This window comes from Rhipicephalus microplus, chromosome 2, assembly GCF_043290135.1.
Source record: "Rhipicephalus microplus isolate Deutch F79 chromosome 2, USDA_Rmic, whole genome shotgun sequence".
NCBI lineage: Eukaryota > Metazoa > Arthropoda > Arachnida > Ixodida > Ixodidae > Rhipicephalus > Rhipicephalus microplus.
The window spans coordinates 297,742,476-297,758,654 of record NC_134701.1 but is presented as its reverse complement, the minus strand read 5'-3'; the positions used below and the strand labels follow the sequence as shown (position 1 = coordinate 297,758,654).

At 45.9% G+C, this 16,179-nt stretch overlaps 1 protein-coding gene across 2 annotated transcripts in view; it reads right to left on the bottom strand.

Annotated features, from left to right (window-relative positions):
- The window catches only part of rept (RuvB-like helicase 2 rept), a 193,883-nt gene that overhangs the window by 142,327 nt on the left and 35,377 nt on the right, over positions 1 to 16,179 (bottom strand). For both annotated transcript variants that reach the window (XM_075882329.1, XM_037429838.2), the window contains exon 3: positions 857 to 998. In XM_075882329.1, coding sequence (XP_075738444.1) covers positions 857 to 998 — 142 coding nt within the window. The remainder of the gene's footprint in view (positions 1 to 856; positions 999 to 16,179) is intronic.

Sequence of the window (16,179 nt, the reverse complement as noted above, 5' to 3'; positions counted from 1 at the left end):
ATAGTATAGGGGAATTCGCGATGTATGCCAACGTCCGACTGCCAGTCGCTCCAGCAATTTGCACGCTTGTACTGCTGGCAGGGGCCTTTCCTGCAACGCCTATTACGAAAAGTAAGTTTGAATGATCATGTTTTCAACCTGAAACACAGTGCCAATTCCATCACACTGGTCATTATTAAATTCTGTTTTTAAACAGAAATAAATGGCGAATGGTCACACCATGACATGCTGACACAGCGAGGAGCAAGTGACAATGCCTGCGTGTCCCTACTGTGCTGCGGTGAAGATGTCTTGTTTTCCGTAGGCACACATTCAAATTGATTCCGACAGCATATTTTTTTTTTGTTTCCCCCGTCGCAGCAGCAAGGCGCGCCATTTAGCGGTGTTTGCGGAAAAATGGGGACATGGTAGGGCTAGAAAACGTAACCCTTGAAGCCGTAAGCTAGCCGGCACAGCATATGACCAGCGCAGATTACTTCTAATAATTCCACGTTTCTTGCATCCAACTCTTCGTATGTTTCATTAATTCAAACACCTGCTTAATTTGAAGCTTTCTCATGGTCCCTGTGACTTCAAAATAACGGGGCTTTACTTTAGTTGAAATTCCGAAACCCCTAGTTTTTCTATTAATCAAGTAAAAGCAACACAAGGTCTGGCTTGAGTTTTTAGCAGCCATGCTTTAACAAAAGGGTCACCTTTGTTTCCAGGAAATATCATTCTAAATGCATCAAGAAAGGAAATTGAAACCTATACAAGACTGCATTTACCGTACTTGTCAGGACATCTGAGTAGCCCACATCAGTATGTAAAAATGCAAAAACCTTTTTGCAAGACATGTTACGGTCACGACACCTACCCATGGCGATTGCAGTCTTTCCTGTGCCTGGCTGGCCTGCAATGAGGACTGCACGACCTGCAATTTTTCCTTCCTTGATCATTTCCAGAATGATGCCTGCAGCACGTCGAGCCACAGTCTGGCCCACCATCCCTTGGGAAACCTGAAAGAATGGTTCCAAGCACAACACGTGATAATGACCTTTCAATAATTGCTATGGTTTAGCGTCACAATATGATTATGAGAGTGGAGGACTCCAGACCACCTGGGGTTCTTTAATGTGCACCAAAGTTTAAAGCACACAGTCCTCAAGCATTTTTGCCTCCATCAGAAAATGCGGCCGCCGTGGTCGAGATTCAACCCTAGGACCTGCAGATAAGCAGCAGAGTGCCTTAGCCACTAGACCACATCGACTTGAAAGGCTATTGCCACCACCTCCCCATAACAATTCTAGTGACATGTGTGCGAGGAGGGATATATTTATTTCAAGTTCTATGTAAAATACCGTTAGACCATACAAACTGCTTCAGGGTGGAATGTGCATACAGTAAAATCTCGCTTATGCAACCCTCGTTAATTCAGGCTACTTGAGCAGCGGCGTCTGACCCCATCAAAATGTGCAATGTTCTATGAGCGTCTGACCCCATCAAAATGTGCAATGTTCTATGACTGTAAGCTCTCATTACTTCGGACGCATTCGACCCTGCTTCGGTTAATTCGTACTCCCGACTGTGGTTGGGTCGCTGGTCATGATGGGGCAGCAGCAGATTTTACCGGCCAAATCAACGGTGCACCTAAACAACTTAGCGATTGGACTGCCGTGCCTTTTATTTTGTTTGTTATTTACTTAGTGCGCACACGCGTCACCACCGTGCAAGCGATTCCAGGATTGCTTCCCATGCGTTTTCGACGGCCCGAGCCACTTCAACCTCAGCAGCAAAGAGAGCTAAGTCCGAAGCACAGGATTTGGCTGTGACGGTGAAAATATTGAAAGCGTTGCAAGCGAGAGTATTTCGAAAAGAGGAAACGTTCAACATAAAGAAAAGCAAGCTGAACAGTTACATCAAGACAGGGTTCGTACAGGTTTCCATAACGAAAGTTCAAGGATATTCAAGGACTTTCCAGGACCTGTTGCAAGTTTTTCAAGGACTCAAAGCAGCATGCTAAGTTGGAATTCTGCACTCTAAAAATTTTCAAGAATTACCAATTTAATTACACTTACAATATATCGATATTACAATTATAAAAAGAAGAGCGTAGTATTAGTAACTTCTCTCACCCTCTCCATGAAGAGAGGGCACAATGTCATGCGCTGATGGGCTTCAAGGTGCATGTGTAGTCAGGCCTTAAAGGGGTCGTGCCACAATATTTGTGGCTTTTGTGCTCTTTGCTGCAAGCTTTAATTATAGCTCCAATAAGCATGATACACGCCCAAAGATTCATTTATTCTTTCTATATGATTTGTCGCCGTTTTGATAAGGACAATTTTCAGTTTCTGTTTGTGGGGATCAATCAAGTTGTGCAGGTACACAGCAGTGTATCTGACTTAGTCACCTGATCACAAAGCTTCGCACGCGCCATGCTGAGTATTGTCAGCTGTCGCACACATGTGCCACACAAGCACCTGCAAAACAATCTCGCCGCTACCTGCAGAAGCCGCGATGCTTTGACGATATGTACAGGGCAGAAGTCCGGAGGTCACTCAGCAGACTACAGATCTGGTGTGACGTCACTGGAACTTTTGTTGCCCTTGTAGAGCTACGTCAGCGTTGGACGTTCTCGCGATGGGGCTCGATTATGAGAATGAGCATTTAGGTACACCTGGGAAGTGACTTAAAATATATTCTTAAACCCACAAGGTGTTTGCCTCGAAATTTGATGGCACCACCCCACGAAGAGTGCCGGCTTGTGCACAGTTGACACTCGCAGCTCATTGCTCAACAACTAAGAAGTAACAACTGTGACAGTGGTTAATTTACATTCATCCTGTCGATGTATGTGTGTTCTTTTCAAGCACCGTTCTTGGTTTGTTTAAGCAGCAGGCTTCCAGTGTCGAGCTACGACAGTCGTTAATTAGCACTCATACTGTGCGCTTTCTTTACATGCGTCCTTCGTGCTTGAGCGGCGCGTTGCATGTATAGGGTTTGCTTACCCTTCTTCGTGTGACATTCTAACTTTTTGCTACCACATTCACTGCTTCAACCTCACCACAAACCAACTTTTTTTTTCACATGCACTTTTGCAAAATGAGACCATGTGCAACCGCGCTGCATTAATGCTTCAGAAATGGGGAATTTGACAGGTTCTTACACTAATGTGCAACATTTCGGAGGTCGTAATGTCGATATGAGAGTGCACTACTCAGGGAATTCAAGAATTTTCAAGAATGGCCAAAAATTCCAGAACTTTCAAGGGCCTTGAAAATGCATTTTTCAAATTCAAGGGTTTTCGAGGATTTCAAGGGCTTGTACGAACCCTGCAAGAGCAAAGACAGATTATGCAAGCATATGACGGCGACATGATTAGTGATAAGAGGAACAGGCCTTGAACGGTAGCGCACCCCACGCTTAGGAGCGCTGCTGCCCTGGATTGCCATTTCGCACAATGTGCGCATTTGAGCGGCACCGTTATCTGTGCACAACCAGAGAAGTTTGCACTGACTATGAGCACTCACTAATTCAATTTGTCAGAAGAATGGTTCGACCGCTTTAGAAAGCGACACAGGCTGGTGTTCCACAACGTGTTTGGTGAAAGAGGTGACGTTGAGGAAAGTGTAGTGCAGGATAGAGCCCTGCACGAGCCCGGGCCGGACAGAAAGCTCGCATAACATTGATTATCATGTACGTAGGATCTTCCCATTTCTTTCCTCTTAGATTTGACCTTTCATTCTCCACCATATTGGCCACTTTTCCTTTTTGTCACGCATCTCATTCTCCTGTATTGTTGCTGTAACCTACAAGTCTGCAACCACTACCGTGGACCACAGACAGCCTTGACTTTACACCCCTGATCTTACCGAGGCCTTCGGCCATCGACCACCCGTTCTCCAGCTTCTGGTCCCTGCGGGGGATCACACTCCCAAGACTCGACACTATGCATACATACTGTTGAGAGGGGAGCGCCAAAGATACCGCTGGCTGGTTGACTTCGGTGCCCTAACAGACAGTTATTTGGAAGGCTTTTAATGTGGTCTTGCTTTAAAACATAACGCTTTCAAAGATTGGAGGAGGTCACATGAAAACGACGAGATACGCATCATCAGGGAACGTCGAGTACGGTGGCTCACTTCACAGATCACAGATGGCATGATTGATTGATATGTGGGGTTTAACGTCCCAAAACCACCATATGATTATGAGAGACGCCGTAGTGGAGGGCTCCGGAAATTTTGACCACCTGGGGTTCTTTACGTGCGCCCAAATCTGAGCACACAGGCCTACAACATTTCCGCCTCCATCGGAAGATCACAAATGGCAAGTCGGTAACAGTGATTCAAGGGAGAAAGGTGAGGTGAAAAACCTTCTTGTTTTGAGAGAGAAAAAAAAAAACAGTGTACGTTGGGGACAGTTGCTTACCAAGGAGTCGACACGACGGCTTTATGTAACGCTACCCAGCCTGGTGGTTTGCTGCCAGAAGCAGGTAAAGAGCGTTTTGAATGCAGAACATTTCTAGTCGCACGATGTCGCGCCTGCTCTGCGCTTGCTCGCGTCTCGTGCTGGCCCCGGAAGACACCTGCTAAACTGGCGCTCCCCTCCTCTTTCTCGCCTCGCAAGGTGGATGCAGGCAGCGTCTGCTATCAAGACACGCTCGCTGAATTTCGTGCCGACCGGTTGTGCCCCCGCAACCTCCGATGACAGTGCAGCTCTCGCTGAGTGGTGCCCCGTCCTCTGACCCCTGCGACCGTGTCCATCTTTCCTATCTCCTCTATTTCTATATGTGGGTCTCTCTGTCCCTGCTCTATCCCCATCCCTCGTAATACTTTTTTACCCCATCCCTCGTGAGCCACTGTTGAGGTGTCGCACCATGATGCAGTCAGTTATGGGGCACACTTTTATCTTCTTTTCTCTCTTTTAGGAATAACTTACTACTACTTACTACTGCTTTCAACGTTTCTTGGCACTGAAAAGGCTACGGAGCCAAATCACGTGCATCCTACAGCCAATTAAAGTAATTCCAAAGTAGCACCCGTATTTTCAACGTGAAATATAAATGTTCCTTCATTTTCAACGTGGAGATAGTTGAGACAGGATGCAGGGCACTCCTGTAAGATGTTTGTATTTCTTTTACTCCTGTAAGATATTTGTATTTCTTTTAATTTATCCGTAGTGACTTCGCATTTTGGAATGCGTGAAAAAGTCCAGCCTTTTCACGTGCACTTCAAACGCTAAGCAGCGTGTGCGTTTACATGAAACACTGATGGTGCGCCCCCGTCACTTTGCACAGCGTTAATAGACGCATGCCAAAACGGAATACTTTATGTAGCGCTACATGTGCAGAAGCTCTGCCTCTGTACCTTTCCCTTCAGTACCAAGAAAAGTTGTCACCGAGTATAGTAAAAAAACGACTGCTCGCACTAAGGATCGCGCGTACGAAAATCAGTCAATTGATTGATATGTGGGGTTTAACGTCCCAAAACCACCATATGATTATGAGAGACGCCGTAGTGGAGGGCTCCGGAAATTTCGACCACTTGGGGTTCTTTAACGTGCACCCAAATCTGAGCACACGGGCCTACAACATTTCCGCCTCCATCGGAAATGCAGCCGCCGCAGCCGGAATTCGAACCCGCGACCTGCGGGTCAGCAGCCGAGTACCTTAGCCACTAGACCACCACGGCGGGGCGAAAATCAGTCAAGGGCGTCTCTACTTGGCTTCCGCTTTATGTTGAAGGCAACGCATCTCCTTGATTCAATAAATAGGAATAATAAAGACAAAAGAAGAAGAAGAAATGGACATGGGCCGGGCACGTAGCACATAGGCAGGATAACCGCTGGTCGTTAAGGGTAATTGGCTAGATTCCTGGAAAGGTTCGCAGGTATAACGTGGCAGCAGAAAGCACAATGACCAGATTGATTGGCGGATCATGGGAGAGGTCTTTGCCCAGCAGTGCGAATAGTCAGGCTGATGATCATGATGAACAATTAAGCATTCTCAAACCATACCAATTAACGCAACATTCACGCTATACCCCCTTCTGGAAAGCATTTAGTTGGGTTCCCCCGTAGGACGATGCGGTAGGCATTTTGTGTGTGTTGTTTTTTTTTTTCATTCCATTCTGCAAGAAACAACATTTCCAGGAGACTTCCTACATTAACTCAATAGCCACAGCGCATATGCACTTTATATAGTGCGGGAGTATAAATGTCCGGCACTTTTTGCACTTTTTGAGGGTGTTATACTGTGTAGTCTTCTTTTGAAAAGCAAAAACAAAGTAGTGTGGTTAGCACTGTGTATATGAGAGAGCCAGTTATGACTCCAATTTTACTTGACATTGGTCTAAAATTATTTCCCGAAAGTTCTCAAAACACTCTTTAGCAGGTATCTACACAATAACTGAAGATTGGACAGTGCTTCGTTTATGCTGAAGGCACATTTGGATGAAACGGGCCGGGCCAGACCAGGCCCGAACCTTTCAGGCCCGGGCCGGGTACGAGCCGTTTTTAAAAACCCCAGGCCTGGCCGGGCCCGTGCCGGAAAAATGGGCCCGTGCAGTGCTCTAGTTCTGGACTGGCGGTCAGGACTATTCGCATGCCTTTCTACGTACAAGCTGTGCAAAGATAGCGTAATTCTTTTTAGGCTCTGCCTGACAAGACAAAAGCGTTTAAGGGGGGGATTCGTACGTCAGCAGGAGTAAAGAGCTGGTGTCATTCCTTCTGGCTGCAAACACATCTGGCACAGAGCGGCTGCCAAAGATGTTTTAAGAATATTAAGCAGCCTGTTGACTGCAACTTCGATAGCTTGGATAACTGCCTAACTCTTTCAAGCCTGGCTGCATCAGCTCGACCGCCGCTTTCCAGCCAAGGCTCTCAAGGTGCTGTTTGTACTAGACAACTGTAGTGCTCACACAAAAGGGCTCGAAAACATTGAACTTATCTTCCTGCCTCCAAACACAACGACTTCAGTGCACTCTATGGACCACGGAATCCCACAGTATGTGAAAAGCCACTATCGATGGCTGATACTCAAGCGGATGTTCCTCTGCATGGAGATGGGCAAGCAGTACGAGGTAAGCCAACTAAGCGCAATCCACATGCTCACATACGTGCGGAACCCTTGAGCCTGAAGTACAGTCGATCCCATACTTTCGCTTAAAACGAACGATACCCACGTGACCATGGAAATATTTATCATTTCAATGGCACAAAATCGCACTTACGAACTTCTCTGAGTGCCGCTGACCAGTTACAGCGAACAAAATCGGCACTCCGGCGATTTCCCGGGAAACCATTTTCGACCACTCATAGGCCATCAACAAGGTGCCCATAGATTATAATATCTAAATGTCGACCCTGCCTACCCACCCCTCTAGTTGTAGCTCTCCCCAACAGTTTTTTGGTTATGCACCCCTCTGCTCTTTGTCCCCCAGCTACTCTGAGCACCTCGAATTGCCCGACGAAGCCCGTGTTTTCACACTGTGCCACACATGTCCCGTTTATTAGGGAGGCGATCGCTGGGCTAATTCCAAGAGCCGAAGTATCGGCCCCCCCGAACCGCACCACGAAAGCGTGGACAATTTAGAAGTGGTCCTTTTTGGCGCGCCAGCGGACGCCGGCTGTGGCCCAAAGAACAAGTCAGAGCCGAGAGTTGATAAACAAACAAATTATATTCTCAATAATGGCAGATCGAAAACAATACACAAAAATGCACACTCCACAATAGTTGCATACAATATGTCACCAATCAAACCAATCAATCAACGTACGACGCAATACAATCAGCCACACTTGAAACAACGGACACGGACAACAATACGCACTACAATGCAGTCGCATGCATTGAACAACCAAGACACTTAAAGACTAAAGAGATAGAAAACCTATTCAGTCCAAAGTTCTTGGAACCAAAGTCTAGATGATACTCTTCCGAGAATCACTCACTCAAAGTCCAGCGTTGTTGTCGTTCCGCAGCCCTCGAAGTTTCTCTTCCAGGAAACCTCCCGTCTTCAATTGGCCACTCTTCAAACTTCAACTTCTTCGCCGGAACTCGTCGGCTTCGCACCCGCAGCTGTTGCCACGCGCCTTCGCTCGATAGCGGTAAACACACGCTCTTGCCTGTAGCCCGAGCCTTCACCCCTCAGGTGGAAATCCTCTTCATCTCCGGCTTCGTCCCTACGGACCAAAACCTTCGCCGACTACACGGCGGAATCCCTACGCGCTCTGGCGCTCACTTCCGTCTCCTCCTGATCTGTCATCTCGGCTGCTCGGTTAAATACCTTGCGCGCGGCATTCCAGACGGTTCTCATCATTTCGTCGGCGCGATACGCAGCGAAAGCTGGGAAGAGGGCGAGACGGTTGGAATGCCCTCCCCGGCCGATGAGTCAACTCGGTATGACCACGCCCCTTTCGTTCTGGAAAAATCGAGTGCTTGCTCGGCCGCCGTTGTGGGGTGAGGAGGTTCGTCGGTGAAGCCACGCTTCTGCGGGGAGAGCGCGCGCCCGGAGAGCCTTGGACGTTTGCTTTCTTTTTTTTTTCTTTTGATCTCACGGCGTTTCTCCCGCCCGTTATCGCAAGAATTTGGCGGCGCGCCCGTTTTTAGCGCTCGTTCTGTGACACACTGCCACCGATCTTTTAAAAAACAGTCCACCAACTACTCTCCCCTATTTTTTTGATCACTGGTTTTGTCGTTGGTGTCACCAACTTGGAGTGACCAGACCATTTGCCTACATCGTCGGCTAATGACTGCACCCGATCATCTGCATCTTATCTGGATCGGCGTCGTATCGTTCCAGTGCAAGAATGTATGCTACCCCATCAACTTTGATAATGTGCAATTTTCTTCCGCGTTTAGGACCTCTTCTTGCTCAGTTCGCACTCGGCTTAACATGCCCTCCCCACGTGTGCTGACGCATAAGGCTGTTGAACGAAACGAATCGCGAATTATTGAAGTCGGTGAGGCTGCGCAATCCTGCCGGCGCCACAAAACAATTTTTTGACAGTTGCACGTGCAGGCGACTCTTCCAAGTTTCCCTACGCGTGAGTGGTGTTTAATGGACCTTTCAAGTAAGCAACCCAACTGGCCTACTTCCCCCGTGTTTTGGTTTTCAACGTCGCCTTCCCGCCGTACCCTCCTTTTCTTCACTCTATCGCAATTCCTTGCCCTTCTCTTGCAAGTCTGCTCTCCCCTCTTACAGTGGTGGGAATGCCTTCCAGCACTTTGGAGCAGCTATTGGAGCAGGCAAAATAGGCTTTTCGAGCAGCTACCTCTGTGTTTCGACCATGCACTGGGGCTTCTCATGATACATACAGAGGAAGGAAATTCAGCTTGAATTTAGTTTCTTGTTCCCTCAGTTTACATAACCATTTATATAAATGCAGCAAGCACACAAAAAATAAGCAAAAAAAACCTATAGCAGGATCCTACACAGAAGTGGTGACATAGAGGAAGGATATTGCACCAACAAGCTAACTGCAGCATGAAGTTCTAGCAGCAGGCGTGCACACACTCACTCACATAGGCGCAAAGCCAGCCCTATACATTGATATGATAGGGAGGGGGGCGCTGCAACGAACCTTTGCCCTGCTCCCGTCACACACACAGATTCAAAGCTTGTTACAGTAAAACCTTGTTAATACATACAGTGAGGGAGGGGGGGGAAGTTTCGAAAGTTCTCAGGCCACATTGCCATAGAAATACATGGGATAGTGGCCTGGGAACTTTTGACCCCCTTCCCCCTGTACATATGCTCTAAGAACGCGACTAACTGCACACTAAACGTAGCATGCGTTATTCACGAAGTATCAATTCGTTATGCGTGCCATCGCCACTAAAGAAAGAATAAATACAGTGCCACAACAAATACTGCCTAAAGTGCTGACTACAAAGCCATTTCTTTTTGTTTGCCAATTTGCACAAATTACTGGCGAAGAATCATATTCCGTTACAACCTCTTGCACCCATTCAGTACCTAGAGAATGAGGCCCCCATGAAAATCCTAGTTGAGGATGCAACTAGTGTACACTTCGCCAAAATGCGAGCCATCGTAGATTCAGGGTGTGGCAGTTCTGCTGTGAATGCCAAATCAGAAATCAAAGACATCGCGTCATTCAGCATCACGATTGAAGCCATCAAGGCTACGCTTGATGGCCTAGTGGAAGGTTTCAATTCACTCAGTCTCCAACACGAACTTGAGAAGCATGTATTCTCTATGAGTCAGACCACTCCAGCTCGCAGTGCCCTTGCTACTGGAACGTACGATTTAGAGCACATGTTTTGGCGCCCTCATTACATGCAGATAAGGACCTCAGAGAGCAGAAATGGAGCTTGGCTCTCAAAAGCTCAGAACATCAGCATCAACTTTTGGGCTATCTAGATGCCTGTGATGCGGCGTTTAGGCTAGATCTAACTGTCCCCACGTGAGAGCGGCCCGCCGTGTCGCCGCGGGCATAAGCAGCTATCCGCAAAGAATGTGTACTGCGATCTGCTACTTAGCGAAACACATAACTTTTTTGAGATGCAGTACAGCCGAAGGGAGCAGATCGTCTACAGGCTAGTTGCATGCGGGGCTTTGCCTACTTGGCGTACACATCGTGCCGGGCCCCTTGCGCCCACATCCACTTCAGACCACGTGCAGATGCGGCGAGAAGGCTATTGCATTAGCGTGATGATGCAAGCTCTTCGTGAAAGATGCTCTAGTGGTCCTGGCAGCGAACGTAGGCGAGTTTGAGTTGTCGCCTTATGAAAGCGTGCAGTATGTATGATTATCTGAAAGGTAATCACGAATTCATTTCACTATTGAACCGTTTTGTAGTTTTTCTATGAGTTTAGAGTGGGACACGCTGTTGAAGGCCTTCATCATCATCAGCCTGACTACGTCCACTGCAGGACAAAAGCCTCTCCCATGTTCCGCCAGTTAACCCGGTCCTGTGCTTGCTGCTGCCAATTTATACCCGCAAACTTCTTAATCTCATCTCCCCACCTAACCTTCTGTCTCCCCCTAACCCGCTTTCCTTTTCTGGGAGACCAGTTAGTTACCCTTAACGACCAGCGGTTATCCTGCCAACGCGCTACATGCCCGGCCCATGTCCATTTCCTCTTCTTTATTGCAGCTATGATATCCTTAACTCCCGTTTGTCCCCTAATCCACTCTGCTCTCTTCTTGTCTCTTAAGGTTACACCTATCATTTTTCTTTCCATTGCTCGCTGCGTCGTCCTCAATATAAGCTGAACCCTCTTTGTAAGTTTCCAGTTTTCTGCTCCGTAGCTAAGTACCGGCACGATACAGCTGTTATATACATTTCTCTTGAAGGATAGTGGCAATCTACCTATCATATATTGAGAGTGCTTGCCAAATGTGCTCCACCCCATTCTTATTCTTCTAGTTACTTCAATCTCGTGGTTCCGCTCCCCGGTGATTACCTGCCCTAAGTAGATATAGTCTTTTACAACTTGAAGTGCACTATTACCCATCTCGAAGCGGTGCTCTTTTCCGAGGCTGTTGTACATTACTTTCGCTTTCTGCAGATTCATTTTTAAGACCCACCTTTCTGCTCTCCTTGTCTAACTCCGTAATCATGAGTTGCAATTCGTCCCCTGAGTTACTCAGCAACGCAATGTCATCGGAGAAGCGCAGGTTACTAAGGTACTCTCCATTAACTCTTATCCCTAACTGTTCCCATTCTAGGCTTCTGAAAACCTCCTGTAAGCACGTGGTAAATAGCATTGGGGAGATTGTGTCCCCCTGTTTTACACCCTTCTTGATTGGTATTCTGTGGCTTTCTTTATGAAGCACTATGGTAGCAGTTGATCCCCTGTAGATTTCTTCCGGGATGTTTACATATACTTCATCGACGCCCTGATTCCGCAGTGTCTGCCTGACAGCTCATATTTCTACTCAATCAAACGCCTTCTCGTAATCTATGAAGGCTATGTATAGTGGTTGGTTATATTCTGAGCATTTCTCTATTACCTGATTGATAGTATGAATGTGGTTGATTGTTCAGTGGCCTGTTCGAAATCCTGCTTGTTCCTTTGTTTGGTTGAATTCTAATGTTTTCTTTACTCTGTTAGCAATTACCTTTGTAAATAGCTTGTATACTACAGAGAGCAAGCTAATCGGCCTGTAATTCTTCAAATCCTTGTCATCTCATTTCTTATGTATTAAGATGATGTTAGCGTTCTTCCAAGACTAATACTCTTCCCGTCAGGAGACACCTCGTAAACAGGGTGGCTAGTTTTTCTAACACAATCTGTCCTCCATCTTTCAGCAGATCTGATGTTACCTGATCCTCACCAACAGCTTTGCCGCTTTGCATGCTCTCCAAAGCTTTTCTGACTTCTTCTATCATTACTGGTGGGGTGTCATCTGGGTTACTGCTAGTTCTTATAGTATTAAAGTCGTGGTTGTCCTGGCTACTGTACAGATCTCTGTAAAACTCCTCTGCTATTTTAACTATCCTATCCATATTGGTAGTTATTTTGCCTTCTTTGTCCCTTAGTGCATACATCCGATTTTTGCCTATCCCAAGTTTTCTCATCACTGCTTTGACGCTTCCTCCGTTTTTCAGAGCGTGTTCAATTCTCTTCATGTTATACCTTCTTTTGTCGGATACCTTACGCCTATTAGTCAACTTCAAAAGCTCTGCCAGTTCTATTTTGTCTGTTGTACTTGAGACTTTCATGATTTGACGCTTCTTAATGAGATTCTTCGTTTCCTGGGAAAGCTTGCCAGTGTCCTGTCTAACTACCCTTCCTCCAACTTCCACAGCACACTCCGTAATGATACTCGTCAGATTATCATTCATTGTATCTATGCTAAGGTTGGTTTCCTCACTAAGAGTCAAGTACCTGTTCTGAAGCGAGACTCTGAATTCCTGTACTTTCCCTCTCAGTGCTAGCTCATTGATTGGCTTCTTGCATATTAGTTTCTGTCGTTCCTTTCTCAAGTCTAGGCGAATTCGAGACCGTACCATTCTATGGTCACTGCATCGTACCTTGCCAACCACTTCCACATCCTGCACGATGCCTGGGTGTGCACTCATTATAAAGTCCATTTCGTTCTTATTTTCGCCATTAGGGCTCCTCCAAGTCCACTTGCGGTTTCCTCGTTTTCGGTAGAAGGTATTCAAAATCCGTGAATTATTGCGTTCTGCGAATTCTATTAATAGCTCGCCTGTGGAGTTTGTAGTACCGATGCCATAATCTCCTACTGCCTGGTCTCCAGCCTGCTTCTTCCCTACCTTTGCATTAAAGTCTCCCATCAGTATTGTATACTGTGTTTCTACCTTACTCATTGCCGATTCCACGTCTTCATAGACGCTTTCAACTGAAGCGTCACCATGGCTGGATGTAGGCGCGTAAGACTGTATCACCTTCATCTTGTGTCTCTTATTCAGTTTAATTACGATACCTACCACCCTTTCATTAATGCTATAGTATTCCTCTATGTTGCCAGCTATGTTTCTGTGAATTAGGAACCCCACTCCCAGTTCTCTTGTGTCAGCCAAGCCACAATAGTAGTTGAAGGCCTTAAAGAATTCTAAAAAGATAACATCAATTTGTGATTGTTCGCTTATTACCAGCCCAAAGTCGTGTATAGCCCCTGTGAATTGAGTGAGAGAAGATAGCCTACTCTTGAACCCATGTTGAGACAAAGAGATGAGGTTTCTTTCTTCTACATACTTAGTTATTAATTTTAAGATAATATGCTCCCAACTAGTGCACGTTAGAGAAATTGGCTGGTATTTGAACAGGACTGAAGTATCACACGATTTGTGTGCTGGTACAACTTTCCTGATTTTCCAGTCCACCAGCAGATGGCAATCACCAATTGACTTCGTAAATATAAGGTGAAGATACCTGCTAATGGGTTAAGCATAGCCTTTAAGAAAGGCATTTGGTATTTCGTCTGGACCATTACGTTTTTTTTTTTTTTCATCAAGATCTAAGAGCAGAGAAAATATGCCGGGTGCTGTAATATTCAATGATGAAAGTGATCTGGCTAGGCCAACGTGACGGAAACCCAGTATAATCTTTAGGCTGTTATCAGTGCTAAAACTGAGTGAAAGTATGAATTGAAATTATTCACCTTTATCTTGTTTTATTCAGCTGGAAACGCTGATAGTGCTGTCCGTTTTATGCTTATGTAGCACCAGAATTTATCGGATGCGCTCTTGATAAACTTTTGTAGAGTGTGTCCATAAAACTGCCGTTTTGCATGTCTTACCTTTCCTTTTTAGGTTGATGTTGGCGTTGCTATTTGAGAGCTAGCACTTTCTAGCATTTCTTTAGTTTTTCTTGCCCGCTTAATTTTGTGCTTGAGGTGAATTATGTCACCTGTTTTCACTTGGGGATAAAGTTAGATATGCAGAGCCTGATATAATGTTTAAAACTGTGTCCATACTTCCTCTATGCTTGAATTTTTATCTGCACATAGCTATGAAAACTCAGGATATTTATGGGACAGGTCGGTCATTATTGTCGCATGATATGCTTTGTTAAAAGAGAGCACATATTTTACTGAGTCAGACTGTCGTACTGGAACTGTCAAAGGCGAAGTACACAGAACTGTTCTGTGATCCCATATATCGTCAATTGTTTCAACACTTGCGCCATTGGCGTAAAAATTATCATTGACAAATACAAGATCTAACACTGAGCGCTATTCCGTTTGCATTCGTGTCTTTCAAGAACAAGTTGAGTAAGATTGAAAGCAAGTAAAAAGTCAATCACTATATTATATATAGTGATTAACTAGGCTGAAGACTGCAACGAAGACCAGGACACCGGCAATGAAGACAAATGTCGCATTGAGCAGAAACTACTGACAATGACCGCAGAAGCATGAGCAGGATGTCGACACGACGAGTGTGCAGAGTCGATGTAACGATTACGTGAACTGTAAGAACATTCAATTGCTCAGACACCATGTTGGATTAGGAGTGGCGGCGAGGGCTTGGAGCAAAGTTAGACTGGTTTGCCCTCGGTTTTGTTTGTGCGGTATTAGAGAAACTTTGTGTATCAGAGAGTGTTGGATTTCACTTTCATTTTTATTTCTTTTTCATTTTTTGGTGTGATAAAGCGTGTTTGTTTTGCCTTGCCTGTCTCCCGTCTCTCTGAATTCAGTCCCTTGTAAGCGCTTCTGAGATAATTGTGACATTCATTAGCGAGCCTGTGCCAGGATTTTTGCCATTTTTTTAACCAGTCATGTTATCATCGAGGGTTGCAGGGTGGATTGGGAGAAGTTGGCGTTCATGGCCAACGACTTGGGCCAACGACTTTGGCTAGTGCCAGAGTTCTTTAGGAACGTTCAGCAACATGGAAAAAGAAAAGGCGATGCCTACATTCAACAAAGAGGTAGGGCATGGCATTTCGTTGATGGGCCTGGATACTGAAGAAAGAAGCATGTCGACAATGTAAGAGAAAAGACCAGAGAGGAATATTATGAAAGGAATGTCTGAGACCCTTGTGGTGAAATGCGAAAAAGTAAAGGGAACGCAGACAGCCCTAAGGTTATTGGAAAAGGAAAGATCCTGGCATCCTGCATCTGTTCGCGTGCAACAAATGAGGCATACGATTCCATCTTTTGTTGCTAACATGCCATAGCTACGTTTGATGTCTAGGAAGTTCATGTTTTCCAGGAAGAGTTGGTAGCTATAGCAACCCTTTTTTTTTTTTTTTGAAGTTGCATCGCCCCGCCGATAAGTATGTGCAGCGGTGAGCGACCCATGGTGCGTGGCTTTGTTGCTTTATCTGGTCGATTGCGTGTCCCGAGTGCCTTGACCTAATGGTAATATATCTTACACCGAGGTTAGGGTTAGGGTCTGCACACTCGGATTGATTGATGATGCAAACTGCAAGCAGACAGCCAATGTGGCGGCCGCTTATCGCTGAAACTAGCACAACTGAAACAATTTTAAGGCTGGTGGGGCATTTTAGTGCAGCTTGGCGCAGTTTCAGCAAATTTCATGGTTTTAGCGTAGCTCAGTGCAAAAATAAGGAATTGTATCAAATTCGTGCAATTGGCACAGCTGTTGTACCCCTGGAGTACTGATCGCGCGTGTTGTGCAAACAATTGCACACTCGTGAGTGATGAACTTGTAGTACATAATCATCACCATTTTCTTAGTCACCGTGCCACGCCTCTCACGCAGCTCATGCCTGGCCCGAACTGAGCGAGAACAGAACGG